Source organism: Lethenteron reissneri, chromosome 65, assembly GCF_015708825.2.
Source record: "Lethenteron reissneri isolate LAM-NWPU_2019-01 chromosome 65, ASM1570882v1, whole genome shotgun sequence".
Taxonomy (NCBI): Eukaryota; Metazoa; Chordata; class Hyperoartia; order Petromyzontiformes; family Petromyzontidae; genus Lethenteron; species Lethenteron reissneri.
This window is the reverse complement of record NC_083843.1, coordinates 12,832,311-12,849,189: the sequence shown is the minus strand read 5'-3', so window position 1 is coordinate 12,849,189 and position 16,879 is coordinate 12,832,311. Positions and strand designations below refer to the sequence as shown.

At 54.3% G+C, this 16,879-nt stretch overlaps 1 protein-coding gene across 1 annotated transcript; it reads right to left on the bottom strand.

The window, feature by feature from the left end:
- Positions 1-2,486: 2,486 nt before the first annotated feature.
- On the bottom strand, positions 2,487-15,696 carry LOC133359477 (uncharacterized). The gene is made up of 7 exons (XM_061577894.1): positions 15,616-15,696; positions 11,480-11,546; positions 9,998-10,071; positions 7,877-7,970; positions 7,365-7,705; positions 5,370-5,480; positions 2,487-3,128 (listed from the first exon to the last, which is right to left on the bottom strand). Exons 1-7 carry the CDS (start codon positions 15,631-15,633, stop codon positions 2,487-2,489), a joined length of 1,347 nt encoding a protein of 448 aa, XP_061433878.1. The 5' UTR covers positions 15,634-15,696.
- Between the last annotated feature and the right edge of the window lie 1,183 nt (positions 15,697-16,879).

The following is a 16,879-nucleotide window of genomic DNA, read 5'->3' as shown; positions in this document are numbered from 1 at the left end:
CAGGTCCTCTTAGTTCATTAAGGAGAGAGATGGGAGAGTGGAGGGAGGGGGGGCAGGGGGGGAGAGATGAGTGAATGAGTGAGTGAGTGAGTGAACGAGTGAATGAGTGAGTGAATGAGTGAACGAGTGAATGAGTGAGTGAGCGAGTGAATGAGTCAATTATGAATGGGGTGGGTTGGGGGAGTCCATTACGAATGAGAGTTCATCAACCATCACCAACCATCACCAACCATCATCAACCATCATCAACCATCATCATCAATCATCATCAATCATCATCAACCATCATCAACCATCATCAATTATCAACCATCATCGATCATCATCAATCATCATCAATCATCATACACCATCATCAACCATCATCATCAACCATCATCAACCATCATCAATTATCAACCATCATCAATTATCAACCAATCATCAATCATCATCAATCATTATAAACCATCATATACCATCATCAACCATCATCAACCATCATCAATGATCAACCATCATCATCATGAATCATCAACCATTATCAACCATCACCAACCATCATCAACCATCATCATCAACCATCATCAACCATCATCAATAATTAACAACCATCATCGATCATCATCAATCATCATAAACCATCATCAACCATCATCTACCATCATCAATCCTCATCAATCGTCATCAACCGTCATCAACAATCATCAATCGTCATGAACCATCGCCACTGCCTCCACAGCTGCTGCATCTCAGGCAGCGATCCTGCGACAATCCGGTCCTCTTTGCCGCTCCTCTGACCATTTTCCTCAAGGAACATTTTGCATAAAATGGGCATCACGAACATCAACCACCACCACGCGCATTCTACGCCACTCACTCCACATTCCGTTTTTCAGACGTAAACGGGAATGTCGTAAATCGGAAATGGCTTTCCTCCCGGACAGTCATTCCGACTTATACTCCTCACCTAAACATCCACACGCACACATATATAACTTTTAACAATACAAAAATAAAGACAATTAACAACATACATCTTAAGACGATTGCATCATTAATTTAAAACTAAACTAATTAACCTTGCCAGGGAACTCACCAAAACACGCTCGAGTGGCTCGAGAGGTGATGTGGAGGCGTTACTGTTGCACTGTGGGGATAGAGTGGAGAGGGAATCTGATCAACTACAAAGTTATTTTTCACAGACGTCCAGCAGTGGATGGACGATGCAGCCTCCCGCGTGCTCCATTTTGTTCTCATGGTACTTGCCATCTAAAATTTCGTTCACCTACAAATTAAATTTTTGAAATCCATAATTTTGTCATTTCGAGGAATTGCTGCACTCACTTGGACTCTGGCACCCAATATATGACAGCAGCAGTATGAACACAGTGTTAACCAACGAAAAATTACCAAATAATTTATTAAAATTTGCACAAAAGCACCGATAAATTAAAGTGCACACATTTACTCACACGCCAGGTGTACATAGATATATTGTTATTATGATCACGACTATGAAGATTCTAGCTCTACAATAGCTTATACAAGTGTATTGTAATAGCGTCGACTGTTGTTCAGCAACGGCAACTGCGGTGGAAGAGCAGTACACACGCCGATGAGCATATACGCGGGTGTGTTGGCAGGGCAGAGGAACTGGGGCAAGGGTCATCTGGAAGCCCCTGGAACCCACTCGTGCGTTCGAGAAGGGAGGCGCGGCCAGGGCAGAGCCAGGCCGCGCCGGGTAGCATGAAAGCGGCTGAGAGCGCGAGCTCGTGGCTGCCGGTTCTGGGAAGTGGACTCGTCTCGTCGTCGTCGTCTTCATCTTCGACGCCTTTATCGCTGCCATCTCCACGAGATATTGCACCCCTGGACAGTTGCTGGCTGTCCCTGTCGGCACCATCGGTGCAACACGGTCAGGGTGGTGTTAAGGCGAGGCTAGATGACTAGGGAGAGTGCGAAGGCTGACACTACACAAGTACAGCTTGCATCACACAACAAAGACCTGTAAATGCTATTTGCCTTGGCAAAACGTTACTTGATCTTTGGGGGGCAGAAAATAAATACGAAAATAAATTAGGCAATAAGTTAATATGTAGCATCGGGGTAATAGGTTTACTGATGTCATGTGGCAGTCATTGACGAGGTCTCTTGCCAAGCGTTCGTCAGGGACCCCCGCTTGAGGAGGGGTGGTTGATCCTGCGCGGGCGACGAGCCAGCGGTAGGATTTCCACATTCCCATTACGGGAGCCAGCCTCGTCACCACTCCACACGCCTGTGACCAAAGTGCAGCTTCTAAAGCGGTCCGGACCCATGCTCTTGAGGGGCAGCCCCACGCCAAGCACCCTGCTCCAGGTTCTAGTCCAGGTTCGTGAGGTCCTAGTCTGGGTTCATGAGCTCCTATTCCGGGTTCATGTGTTCCTAGTCTGGGTTCGTGAGTTCCTGGGTATTGACACCAACGATGATGTCCACGACGTCCACACCGGTGATGACCACAAGTGCGTGGCTCACGTGGGCTGCCAGCGGAAGCGGTAGCGGCCCTCCGCGGCGGCCCAGGCCACGAGCGCGATGGCGCGCCGGAAGACGAGCGTCCTGGCCGTGCCGTGCTCGCGGACGCTCGCGCGGAACCCGGCCGCCCCCGCTCCCCCTCCCTCGTCGTCTCCCCCGGGCTCCCGGAGCATCGCTCGCGGCGGCGACGTCGTCACAAAGCCCGCGAAGCGGCCGTGCAGCGCGGGGGCAGAGAGGGGAGGGGGGGGGCCACCCCCAACCGCGCGCCTCGCCGCGGCGTCGACAGCGACGTCGGCGGCGTCGCGGTCGGCGGCGCGGGCGTCGCTGCCGCGAAGCCGCCGGCACGAGCGGTCGCTCGCCACCTCGGGGCCGCCCCCCCGTTCGAGGCGGCGGCGTTTGGGCTCCCTGGGAGGAGTGAGGCAGGAGGAGTGCGGAGGAGGAGGAGGGGGGTAGAGGGTGAAGGGGGAAGGAGGGAAGAGGGAGGAGGAGGTGGAGGAGGGGTCGAGCTGCAGGACGCAGCGCGATGCCTCCTCCAGCAGGTCCCTCATGCGGCCCTCGGCACGACTCACGGCCTGGCCACTCAGGCCTTGCTCCGGCTGCCGGGGACACTCAGCCAGCCCTGCCCACTCCTGGGACAGATTCTGTGTGGGGAGGGAGGGAGGTCAATAAGGAGGCAATGTATTTTTGTTGAACTTCTTTTTCACAGTACATAACAAACCACGTTAATCAGAGGCGCGGGCAGTGCACTGCAGAGTGCGGTGGATCAGAGTGTGACACACAGTGTTGCTCCCTGGGGTTTAACTGGGCGCTCCGGTCCACATGAATGGTAACCGCTCATCACGAGTTGGCTGGAAACATCTCAATCTATAAAGAACTGCAAAACTATTGTTGGTAGTGCCGCCTCTTCGTCGGCCGACAAGAGATAAACTGCTTATCCTGAAATACTAATGCGTTGGAGTTTGCATTGTCCTTGTACTGTTCATCTGTTGGTGTTCTTTGCTGGGTCGCATCGGTGACGGAGAGCCACAGGGGAGGCTGGAAGAAGTCACTCCCTGTGAGTGGCTAGCTGAGGTGCCATATGTTGAAGAATTATTGAAGGTGATCCAGAGTCTGAGACCAGAAAAGGCACCGGGCAGAGATGATCTGCAAGCGAATTGCTGAGGAAAGGTGGCGTTTGTACATAGAATGCACTACATGACACCATAACAACAGTACAGACGATAATAACTACAGGGGCATCTCACTCCTCAGTGTGCCAGGAAAGGTCCTAGCAAGGATTATTGAACATTGCCTTGCCAGGCACACTGAGGAGAGGCTTGTAGAGCCCCAATGTGGGTTCAGGAAAGGGCGGTCCTGCACAGATGCCATATTTTCTGTCCGTCTGCTACCGCAGAGGTGTAGGGAATTCCAACAAGACCTACATCTCTGCTTTATTGACCTGGTCAAGGCCTATGATACAATCAGTAGGCCTGGGCTCTGAGTTACTCTTCGTGCTTTCGGAGTCCCTGATTCTCTGCTCACGATCATTAAGGACCTTCATGACTGGTGAGCGGGCCCGGATAAAACTACGTGGCCGGGAGCCGGAGCCATTCCCTGTTTACCTTGGTGTGCGACAGGGATGTCCTCTGGCTCCCACATCATTTAACATATATTTCGACCACGTAGTTCGTGAAGCCGTTGATGGCTATACCTGAGGAATTTCCATCTGGTACAGATACAATGGGAGGCTGATCAATGCCCGGGTGTGGTCAAGGGATGGCTCCCTTTTGGTCAACCATGTTACATATGCCGATGATCTGGCAATTGCTGCTCACCCAGAGGAGGGGTTGGAGGCGCTGCTGCTGAACCTAGAGCATGCCACTAAGAGGTGGGGCCTTACCATCAGCCCCACCAAAACCAGGCACCTGCCTTGGTATTTTGTACCATCGGACACTCCACCCCCACAACTTCCAATTGGTGATAGGGAAATTGTGGAGAAAGTGGAGAGTTTTCCATACCTGGCCAGTGTGCTCATGAACGGCTCCGGTTTGACAGGAGAGGTCTCACTCCCAATCAGCCGAGCAGCATTGCCTTTTAATCGGTTGCGTAATGCAGTGTGGAAGCTACTCCACACGAAGCTTAAGGTCTTCTCGGCCAGTCATGCCCTTCCTTCTCTATGCTTGTGAAACGTGGACCCCCCTAATGGAACATCTTCGCTGGTTATAAACATTTAGGCTGGCCTGCCAACGATCCATCCTGGATTTAACCGGGCTGGATTGTATTAAGAGCTCACAAATCCTTGAACGATCTGAACAAAGTCTCATTGGTGAGCTCCTCCGACAGGCAAAGCTGCGTTGGCTGGGTCATGTAGCCTGCATGCCCATCCACCGAATGCCTAAAGAGCTTTTGTTCGGCTAAAGAGAGGGGGCTAAACAGGCGCGGCATGGGCTAGAGATGAGATGGCGTGGTGTGGTACAAGAGGATGTGGAGCTGAGTGGATTTGCCGATGACCGGTACCAGCGGTGTCAAGATCGGCCTCTGTGGAGGAGGCTCGTGAAGGACGCTACTGGGCAGTTGGAGACAGTCGCCCTCCAACAACAACGGAGGGCGGAAGAGCGGCGCTCACAACAACAAGCAGAGCGCCGGGTGGCTAAAAGACAAGTTGGCACAGTAGGGGGCACAGGTGGTGTATCGACCAGTCGTCTCAGTCAGTCGACCCGTGGCACCTAGGTCTGCTCCGTGACCTCCTGCCGGCGGGCATTCGACACTTCACGTGGCCTCAATGTGCACATAGCCTGGCACAAGTGCCGTGCTGACGCCACCGCCACTTAGTGGTGAATGGCGGTTGTTGTTGAGTGTGAGTGAGTGTGAGTGAGTGAGTGCACCTCTCCGTGGCACCTCACCTCCAGCGTGGCGCTCAGTGTCCGTGCGCTCTCTGCCAGCTGGCGGAGTCGCGAGTTCCTGGCACGCAGCCTCCGTGCCTCAGCGTCCCTCCGCTCCAGTGCAGCGCTCAGCTGCACGGGAGCCACGCAGATCCACAGCGCAGAGTTAGAGCCACGCTGAGCCACACCAGAGAGCCACACCACGGAGTCACAGCCAAGGACAGCGTTACCACCCTGGAGTCCTCAGAGCACAATGTATGGGCAGTGGTGGTGGGGAGGCCGCGCCGTGGATAATGTCGCCTGTGACACCATACCATAGCACCAGCAACCCTAGAATTCATTGATGCAGGAGGACTTGATTGGTGAATGGACTCAACGTTATTGCAGGCCAGGGACAAACTCCACTCACCTGGGATTATAAACCTCCATCCGCCTGACGCAAGTCAGCCAGCAAGCGCCTGTACAGAACAGCCAGTCGTGCTAAATATGTGCGACAATGCAGACACACGTACTTAGACGCGACCAGCTGCTCTGAGCCAAGCAGAGGCTGTGATGGTTCCCAGCACGACTTTGGTCTTCGTGGAGAAAACAATTTAAGATTTCTAAATTGTGATTATATTGCATTGTGCAGCGTGTATTTGTGCATGGGTCACATTTTGCGTTTGATGTACGGTCGACCCAGCCTCATATGAGTACCTGTTATGATGTGTAAATCTCACCACTGGGGGAGATAAAGGCGGTCGGGTGTGGTGCTGGCCACCCACCCCCTCGCATGCCATGCCGGTCTTCATCGGCGTTATTACTCACTTACACCACTTGCCCCAACGGTCGTGTGTTACTGCCTACACTGGGGTCTTTGATGTACCGTGTGGGTGTTTGTGATACTTTAAAGATCTTGAAACAGTCCCTATTATCGGTGAGCTCCTCCGCAGGCGCAGGTGGTGTTGGACGGGTCATGCGGCCCGCATGCCCAGCCTAAACGAGCACGGCACAGGCTAGAGTAGAGATGGTTTGATGTTCGAGTGGGTGAGTGAATAGGTGACTGGGTGAGTGAGTGGAACGGGACAGAGAAGAGATGGACAGATGCCGTACAGAAGGATTTGGACTTGCCAATAACTGGTACCAGCGGTGTCAAGATTGGCCTCTTTGGAGGAGGATCTGAAGGACGCTGCAACTGGGCAGTTGGATGCAGTCGCTCTCCAGCAACAACGGAGGATAGGGGAGCAACACTCACAACAACGAGCGGAGCGTGGGGTGGATAAAATACAGCTTGGTGGCACAGTAGGGGGCACAGGTGGTGCATTTGCCAATCATGTCAGTCAGTCAACCCATAACACCTGAGTCTGTCCCGTGGCCTCTTTCCAGCAGTGAGCCTTCCACATTTCACGTGGACCTAAAGTGTACCTAGCCTGGCACAAGCGCCTTGGTGATGTCACTGCCACTTAGTAGCGAATGGCGGCTGTTGTTGTGATGTTGGTGAATTGTGTGTGTGTATTGTACAATAGTCAGGTTATGTTTGAAATGTTTGATTAATTAAACAAAATTTTCAGATTAATACAAACAGCCTTATTAATCTGAAAAGTTCCGTTTTAATCGAGATTAAATTCAGAGAACACAAAGTAGTGGTGCTATTATGATGTCAGAAAGGCGCTTCTCCTGCCAAAAACGGTGCCACGTGGCATTGGATGACGTCACTTTAGGAGCGATGATCGATGGTCGTGCACACAAAGACAAAGATCCCTCGTGTAGCCTTCACAGACTGTTGGGGCAATTGCCGATAGTGAGTGACACCTACGAAGGCTGGCACAGCACACGTGAGGGTGGGTGGCCACCACCGCGCCCGGCCGCCTTTGTCTCCCCGTTGGCGATGTTTACGACGCATTTGAGGCTGAGTCGAACTTGGGAAGGCCCAGGACCGATTGTTCAGACAAATCGCCGCTGTGTTGGTGGCCGTCGTGGCCACAAATTCGGGTCTCCGCCAGGATCATGGCGCAGCGCGTCAGCCCACGGCCCTACCTGCCGGTTTTCCCCAAGCGCCTCTTGCAGCGCCGCCGCCTCCTCCTTCTCGTCTCCGCCCCATGGCGTGGAGTCGAACCCCCGCACCTCCTCACCCTCCTCCTTCTCGTCTCCGCCCCACGGCGTGGAGTCGAACCCCCGCACATCCTCATTCTCTGCGTCTCCTCCCGCCAGCTCCAGCGCGGAGTCCAGGCCCAGGGAGGGCCCCAGCTCCATGACCTGGCCGTCCAGGCCATGGAGCGGCCCCTCTGTACCCAGGCCCAGCCCCACGGCGCCCATCTCCAGCTGCGCCTCCAACTCCGCCATTTCCGCCGGCAGCAGCAGCAGAGGAGGAGTCGGCTCTGGGGGGTGGGGGGGGAGTGCGTTACGCACAGATGCAGACCGTTACCACGTGGCCACATTACCACGTTACCACGTGCATTTAGCGGTCCGCTACCACCACCACGACCACCACTACCACCACCACGACATGGTTTGTCCACCGGGGTGGTGACCGAGTGCCGTCGCCTCACCTGGAGTGGGCAGCAGGGCCGGGAAGCCGCTGGGGGCCCTCATGGCCGTGAGGTTCAAGCCGAGCTCCACGGCAGCGGCGTCCAGCAGAGCGCCCTGCGGCTCGCACAGGAGACACGGAGAGCACCGCACTCAGAGAGCACCACACTCACTCACACCGCACTCACTCAGCCACTCACTCACACAGCCACTCACTCAGCCACTCACTCACACAGCCACTCAATCAGGACCACACTCACACCGCACTCACTCAGCCACTCACTCACACAGCCACTCACTCACACAGCCACTCACTCAGGACCACACTCACACCGCACTCACTCAGCCACTCACTCACACAGCCACTCACTCAGCCACTCACTCACACAGCCACTCACTCAGCACCACACTCACACCGCACTCACTCAGCCACTCACTCAGCCACTCACTCACTCAGCATCACACTCACACAGCCACTCATTCACACAGCACTCACACAGCACCACACTCACACTGCACTCACACAGCCACTCACTCACTCAGCACCACTCTCACACCGCACTCACACAGCCACTCACTCACTCAGCACCACACTCACACCGCACTCACACAGCCACTCATTCACACAGCACTCACACAGCACCACACTCACACTGCACTCACACAGCCACTCACTCACTCAGCACCACACTCACACCGCACTCACACAGCCACTCACTCACTCAGCACCACACTCACTCACAGAGCACTCACACAGCCACTCACTCACTCAGCACCACATTCACTCACAGAGCACTCACACAGCCACTCACTCACTCAGCACCACACTCACACCGCACTCACACAGCCACTCACTCAGCACCACACTCACACCACACTCACACAGCCACTCACTCACACAGCCACTCACTAAGCCACTCACACAGCCACTCACTCAGCCACTCACTCACACAGCCACTCACTCAGCCACTCACTCACACAGCCACTCACTCAGCACCACACTCACACGGCACTCACTCAGCCACTCACACAGCCACTCACTCAGCCACTCACTCACTCAGCACCACACTCACACCGCACTCACACAGCCACTCACTCACTCAGCACCACACTCACACCGCACTCACACAGCCACTCACTCAGCACCACACTCACACCGCACTCACACAGCCACTCACTCGCTCAGCACCACACTCACACCGCACTCACACAGCCACTCACTCACACAGCCACTCACTCACACAGCCACTCACTCACTCAGCACCACACTCACTCACAGAGCACTCACACAGCCACTCACTCAGCACCACACTCACACCGCACTCACTCACACCGCACTCACTCAGCCACTCACACAGCCACCCACTCAGCACCACACTCACACCGCACTCACAGACTATTGGGGCAAGTGCTCTTAGCGAGCACCTATGAAGGCCGGCACCACGCCGAGCTGCCTTTGTCTCCAAAGTGACGATGTTTATTAGACACCGACCCAGATACTAATTTGAGGCTGAGTCGACCTAGGGGAGGCCCAGGACCGGCTCAGATCATCGTCACTAGTGGTGTTGGCCATGAGCAGGAATCGAACTCGGTTCGCCAGGTCCATAGCGCAGCGTAGCGCTAACCACTACACGACCACTCCACACCATAACCACCACCACCACTATCACCACCACCACCACCACTATCACCACCACCACCACCACTATCACCACCACCACTATCACCACCACTACCACCACCACCATCACTACCACCACCACTATCACCACTACAACCACCACCACTATCACCACCACTCCAACCACCACCACTACCACCACCACCACTACCACCACCACCACCACTACCACCACTATCACCACCACCACTATCACCACTATCACCACCACTCCAACCACCACCACCACTATCACCACCACTCCAATCACCACCACCACTATCACCACCACTACCACCACCAGCAGCACCACTACCACCACCAGCAGCACCACTACCACCACCACCACTACCACCACCAGCACCACTCCAACCACTACCACCACATCTAACAACCACCAATACCACCTTCACAACCAGCAGCACCACTACGAGGACCACTCAACAGAAAGCTGCACATCATCGACCCCGAGGCCGGGTCTCACCTGGAACTCCGCGGAGTTCTCCGCTCCCCGAGGCCCCAACTCGTGCCACACACTCGAGTTGATGGTCGCCAGGCCTGGAAACATCCAACGTCACCGACATCAACATCAGCAGCACCATCATCATAATTACCGTCGCTATCAACATCAACACCATCAGCACCATCACCAGCACCATCACCAGCACCATCATCAGCACCATCAGCACCATCATCATCACGATCAGCACCATCAGCACCACCATCAGCACCATCAGCACCATCAGCACCATCATCAGCACCATCAGCACCATCACCAGCACCATCACCAGCACCATCATCAGCACCATCATCATCACCATCAGCACCATCATCATCACGATCAGCACCATCATCATCACCATCATCACCATCAGCACCATTAACACCATCAGCACCATGATCATCAGCACCATCATAATGACCGTCGCTATCAACATCATCACCATCGTTTCCATTATCACCACCACCATCATCATCAGCACCTTCACCAGCACCACCATCAACACTACCATCAACACCATTATCACCATCATAATGTGGGACTGAGAGAGTGTGTGACTGACAGAGTGTGTGACTGAGAGAGTGTGTGGCTGAGTGTGTGACTGAGAGAGTGTGTGACTGAGTGTGTGACTGAGAGAGTGTGTGACTGAGTGTATGACTGAGTGAGTGACTGAGTGTGTGACTGAGAGAGTGTGTGACTGAGTGCGTGACTGAGTGTGTGACTGAGTGAGTGACTGACTGAGTGAGTGACTGAGAGAGTGACTGAGTGAGTCTGTGACTGAGAGAATGTGTGACTGAGAGAGTGACTGAGTGTGTGACTGAGTGTGTGACTGAGAGAGTGACTGAGAGAGTGTGTGACTGAGAGAGTGACTGAGAGAGTGTGTGACTGCGTGAGTGTGTGACTGAGTGTGTGACTGAGAGAGTGACTGAGTGTGTGACTGAGTAAGTAACTGAGTGTGTGACTGAGTGTGTGACTGAGTGTGTGACTGAGTGAGTGTGTGACTGAGAGAGTGAGTGACTGAGTGTGTGACTGAGTGTGTGACTGAGAGAGTGACTGAGTGAGTGACTGAGTGTGTGACTGAGAGAGTGACTGAGTGTGTGACTGAGTGAGTGACTGAGTGTGTGACTGAGTGAGTGACTGAGTGTGTGACTGAGTGTGTGACTGAGTGAGTGACTGAGCGTGTGACTGAGTGTATGACTGAGTGTGTAACTGAGTGTGTGACTGAGTGACTGAGTGCGTGACTGAGTATGTAACTGAGTGTGTAACTGAGTGAGTGACTGAGTGTGTGACTGAGTGTGTGACTGAGTGAGTGACTGAGTGTGTGACTGAGTGTGTGACTGAGTGAGTGACTGAGTGTGTGACTGAGTGTGTAACTGAGTGAGTGACTGAGTGTGTGACTGAGTGTGTGACTGAGAGAGTGACTGAGTGTGTGACTGAGTGTGTGACTGAGGGGTGGGGTCTCACCTCGTGCCCCCCGCGTTTCCTCCCCCCACCCGCACCTCGCCCCCTCCTCTCTCCCTCGGCACGTGACCTGCACAGGGGACACCGAATCACCCAGAGGCTCCATGACGACCCTGCGATGTTTCTTGTACATCGGCACCGTCGCGGACAGCCGGAAGCGTGCGTGGCGGTGAGATCGCTCCGGTGGGATCTCACCGGTGAGATCTCCCCGGTGAAATCTCACCGGTGGGATCTCATCGTTGGGATCGCACCGATCCGCCGTGAAGACTTGTGCCTGATAGTCCGGTCCCGCTCATTCCCGCCGACGCTGCTGCTGCTGCTGCTGTGACGACCGCCGCTGTCGGGAATTCTTATCCTCCTCACACTCTTTGGTTCTTTCGGTAAAGTCACGCAGTTGGATACAAAATAAAATGAAACAAGTCGTCACGACGTTTCGGGCGCAACACGAGCGCCCATAATCACGTGGGAACAACCACAGCGAGACACAATTGCTGAAGTGGGCGAGAGGTTACGTGGGTATCAAAGGGGGGGCTCTCTCGCCCACTTGAGCAATTTTGTCTCGCTGTGGTTGTTCCCACCAGGCGACGACTGCTTGTGTTGCGATCGAAACGTCGTGATTTGTTCTCTACCCACGTGACTTTACCGAAAGAACCAATGAGAGTGGATTCCTGCAGTCACGAAAGCTTCAAATCTTATCCGACTGTGGGCCACTCGGCTTCCGCTACCTCATCTGCGGTGACCCGAGCGGTCACGGCCATAAGTGACGTCACGCAATGTTGGACGATTTTTGACCCCCCGCCTCGTCACACGGCGTCACAAAAAGTCAGACCCCCCCTGTGTGTGTGTGTTCACAGGTGGTGAACACACACACACAGGTGGTGAACACACACAGGTACTACACACACAGGTAGTGAACACACATACAAGTAGTGAACACACACACAGGTACTACACACACAGGTACTACACACACAGGTGGTGAACACACACACAGGTGGTGAACACACACACAGGAACTACACACACACAGGTGGTGAACACACACACAGGTGGTGAACACACACACAGGAACTACACACACACAGGTGGTGAACACACACAGGTGGTGAACACACACACAGGAACTACACACACACAGGTGGTGAACACACACACAGGTGGTGAACACACACACACAAGTAGTGAATACACACACAGGTAGTGAACACACACACAGGAACTACACACACACAGGTACAACAACAACAACCGCCATTCGCCACTAAGTGGCAGTGACGTCACCACGACGTTTGTGCCAGGCTATGTGCACCTTGAGGCCACGTTAATTGTCGAACGCCCTCAGGTAGGAGGTCACGGGGCAGACCCAGCAGGTGCCACGGGTCGACTGACTGAGATGACCGAGATGAGTGGCTGATGCACCACCTGTGCCCCCTACTGTGCCAACTTGCTGGGCTTTTGCCATCCGGCGCTCCGCTCGTTGTTGTGAGCATCGCTCCTCCGCCCTCTTTTGTTGTTGGAGGGCGACTGCCTCCAACTGCCCAGTAGCGTCCTTCACGAGCCTCCTCCACAGAGGCCGATTTTGACACCGCTGGTACCAGTCATCGGCAAGTCCACTCAGCTCCATGTCCTCCTGTACCACGTCACTCCATCTCTTCTCTAGCCCGTGCTGAGCCCGTTTAGCCCTCTCGATCCGGCCGAACAAAAGCTGTTTGGGCATGCGGTGGCTGGGCATGCGGACTACATGACTCAGCCAACGCAGCCTTGCCTGCGGGAGGAGCTCACCGATGGGACTTTGTCCAGATCTTTCAAGGATTTGTGAGCTCCTCACAATATCCAGCCTGGTTAAACCCAGGATAGATCGTAGGCAGGCCAGCCTAAATATTTCGAACCGGCGAAGGTGTTCCATTTGGAGAGGTCCACGTTTCACAAGCGTAGAGAAGGGAGGGAATGACTGTGGCCGAGAAGACCCGTAGCTTCGTGCGGAGCGACAGACCAGGTAGCTTCCACACAGCGTTATGCAACCGATGAAAAGATAATGCCGCTCGACTGATTCGGAGTGAGACCTCTGCTGTTAAACTGGAGCCGGTCAGGTACACACTGCCCAGGTGTGGGAAACTCTCCACTCTCTCCACAACTGCCCCATCACTGATTGGGAATTGTGAGGGTGGAGTGCCCGATGGTACAAAATACCCAGGCAGGTGCTTAGTTTTGGTGGGGCTGATGGTAAGGCCCCACCTTTTAGTGGCACGCTCCAGTCTCAGCAGCAGCGTCTCCAACTCCTCTTCTGAATGAGCAGCTATTACCAAATCATCGGCATACATAACGTGGTTGACCAATAGGGAGCCATCCCTTGATCGCACCCGGGCGTCGATCAGCCTCCCATTATATCTGTACCAAATGGAAATTCCCCCGGTACAGCTATTGAAGGCTTCACGAACTACGCAGTCGAAATAGATGTTAAATAATGTGGGAGCCAGAGGACATCCCTGTCGCACCCCAAGGTGTACAGGGAAAGGCTCCGACTCCCGGCCACGTAGTTTTACCCGGGCCCGCTCACCATCATGAAGGTCCTTAATGATCGTGAGCAGAGGGTCAGGGACTCCGAAAGCATGAAGAACAACCCAGAGCCCAGTCCTACTGATGGCATCATAGGCCTTGACCAGGTCAATAAAGCAGAGATGTAGGTCTTTTTGGAATTCCCTACACCTCTGCTGTAGCAGACGGACAGAAAATATGGCATCTGTGCAGGACCGCCCTTTCCTGAAACCGCATTGGAGCTCCGCAAGCCTCTCCTCAGCGTGCCAAGCAAGGCGATGTTGAATAATCCTTGCCAGGACCTTACCCGGCACACTGAAGAGTGAGATGCCCCTGTAGTTGTTACAGTCGGTACGGTCCCCCTTCTTAAAGAGGGGGACCACCAGGGCATCCTTCCAGTCCTGCGGAACCCGTCCAGTGGTCCAGACTGTTGTTATGATGTCATATAGGGCAGTCTGTGCACAAACGCCACCCTCCCTCAGCATTTCGCTTGGGAGATCATCTCTGCCCGGTGCCTTCCCTGGTCTCAGACTCCGGATCGCCCTCAGTACTTCTTCAACAGCTGGTACCTCAGCCAGCCACTCACAGGGGGTGATCTCTTCCAATATTTGAGCCACCGCAGCCTCAGCAGGGTTATCCCCACAGAAATGCTCAGCAAATCCGCAAACCTGTTCCTGGGGGTCGGAGATTGGATCACCGTTTTTTCCTCTAATGATGGTAATAGGTGTGGCGCTGCAGGTTACTTTTTTGATGGAGTTAAATAGCGATTTGTGATCGCGGGCCACTGAGGCAGACTCCATCTCCTCAGCAACCCGCGACCACCACCCATCCTTACAGCGCCTTACGGCTCTCCGAACCTCCGAGCGAAGGCTGCGGTAAACCTCCTCATTCTCTGACGTGGGATGCTGTAGGCGATGAGAGTGGGCCTGTCGCTTTTTCTCAATTAACCTGAACACCTCCTCTGTCAGCCAGGGTTTCTGGGGAGGTCTGGACCGCGTACCCAAAGCAGCCATTGCAGCTGCATGAGTCACAGTCTTAAACCTCGCCCATTTACCCTCGACATCAGGTGGAGTGGGGGACGATGCCAACCCCAGCTGCACGCGATGATGAAATTCTCGCTTGCAACTTTCATCAGCTAACTGAGACCAGGCCACTTTTGGTTGGAATGGGATCCTGGGTGTACACCCACCACCGGAGTGGAAGAAAGGCAGGCGCATCTTACAGATGACTAGTCGATGGTCAGAGGGCAGATCAGCTCCACGGTAGGTCATGGTGTCAAGGACATGGGCTCGCATCCGCTGGTCCGTCACTATGTAGTCCAGCAGATGTTCTTGCTTGGACCCGGCATGTATCCATGATGTTGTGTGGATGCGCCGATGCCGGAAGAGCGTGTTGGTAATTACAAGCCCATGGGCTGCACAAAAATCTAGCAGCCTCCTACCGTTATTATTGAGACACACACAGTGACACACACAGTGACACACACACACAGTGAAACACACAGTGACATACACACACAGTGACACACACACAGTGACACACACACACACACAGTGACACACACACACACACAGTGATCACACCGCTACAGGTTCTGGACGCACCCTCCTCCTCCTCTTCATCACCGCCTCCTCCTCCTCCTCCCGCTCGTTGTGGAACGACTCCCCCAGCGGCCTCCGCCCCCCCGCCCCTCCCCCGCCCCTCCCCCGCGCCCCCCGCGTCCCCCTCCCCGCCGCCTTCACCTCCATGGCGCGTGCCGGCCCCCCCCCGCCCCCTCCCCCTCCTCCTCGGGGTCACTGCGCGTGCGCGGCCAATCTACAACAAAGACAAAGATCCCCCAGGTAGCCTTCAGTAGAACATTGGGGCAAGTGCGCCTATAAAACACAGACAAAGATCCCCCAGGTAGCCTTCAGTAGAACATTGGGGCAAGTGCGCCTATAAAACACAGACAAAGATCCCCCAGGTAGCCTTCAGTAGAACATTGGGGCAAGTGCGCCTAGATGATACAGACAAAGATCCCCCAGGTAGCCTTCAGTAGAACGTTGGGACAAGTGCGCTTAGACAACAAAGACAAAGATCCCCCAGGTAGCCTTCAGTATAACGTTGGGGCAAGTGCGCTTAGACAACAAAGATCCCCCAGGTAGCCTTCAGTATAACGTTGGGGCAAGTGCGCCTAGACGACAAAGACAAAGATCCCCCAGGTAGCCTTCAGTGGAACGTTGAGGCAAGTGCGCCTCTACAACAAAGACAGAGATCCCCCAGGTAGCTTTCAGTAGAACATTGGAGCAAGTGCGCCTAGACAACAAAGATAAAGATCCCCCAGGTAGCCTTTAGTAGAACGTTGGGGCAAGTGCGCCTAGACAACACAGACAAAGATCCCCCAGGTAGCCTTCAGTAGAACATTGGGGCAAGTGCGCCTAGACGACAAAGACAAAGATCCCCCAGGTAGCCTTCAGTAGAACGTTGGGGCAAGTGCGCCTAAGCAACAAAGACAATTATCCCCCAGGTAGCCTTCAGTAGAACATTGGGGCAAGTGCGCCTAGACGACAAAGACAAAGATCCCCCAGGTAGCCTTCAGTAGAACGTTGGGGCAAGTGCGCCTAGACAACACAGACAAAGATCCCCCAGGTAGCCTTCAGTAGAACGTTGGGGCAAGTGCGCCTAGACAACACAGACAAAGATTCCCCAGGTAGCCTTCAGTAGAACATTGGGGCAAGTGCGCCTAGACAACACAGACAAAGATTCCCCAGGTAGCCTTCAGTATAACGTTGGGGCAAGTGCGCCTATACAACACAGACAAAGATCCCCCAGGTAGCCTTCAGTAGAACGTTGGGGCAAGTGCGCCTCTACAACACAGACAAAGATCCC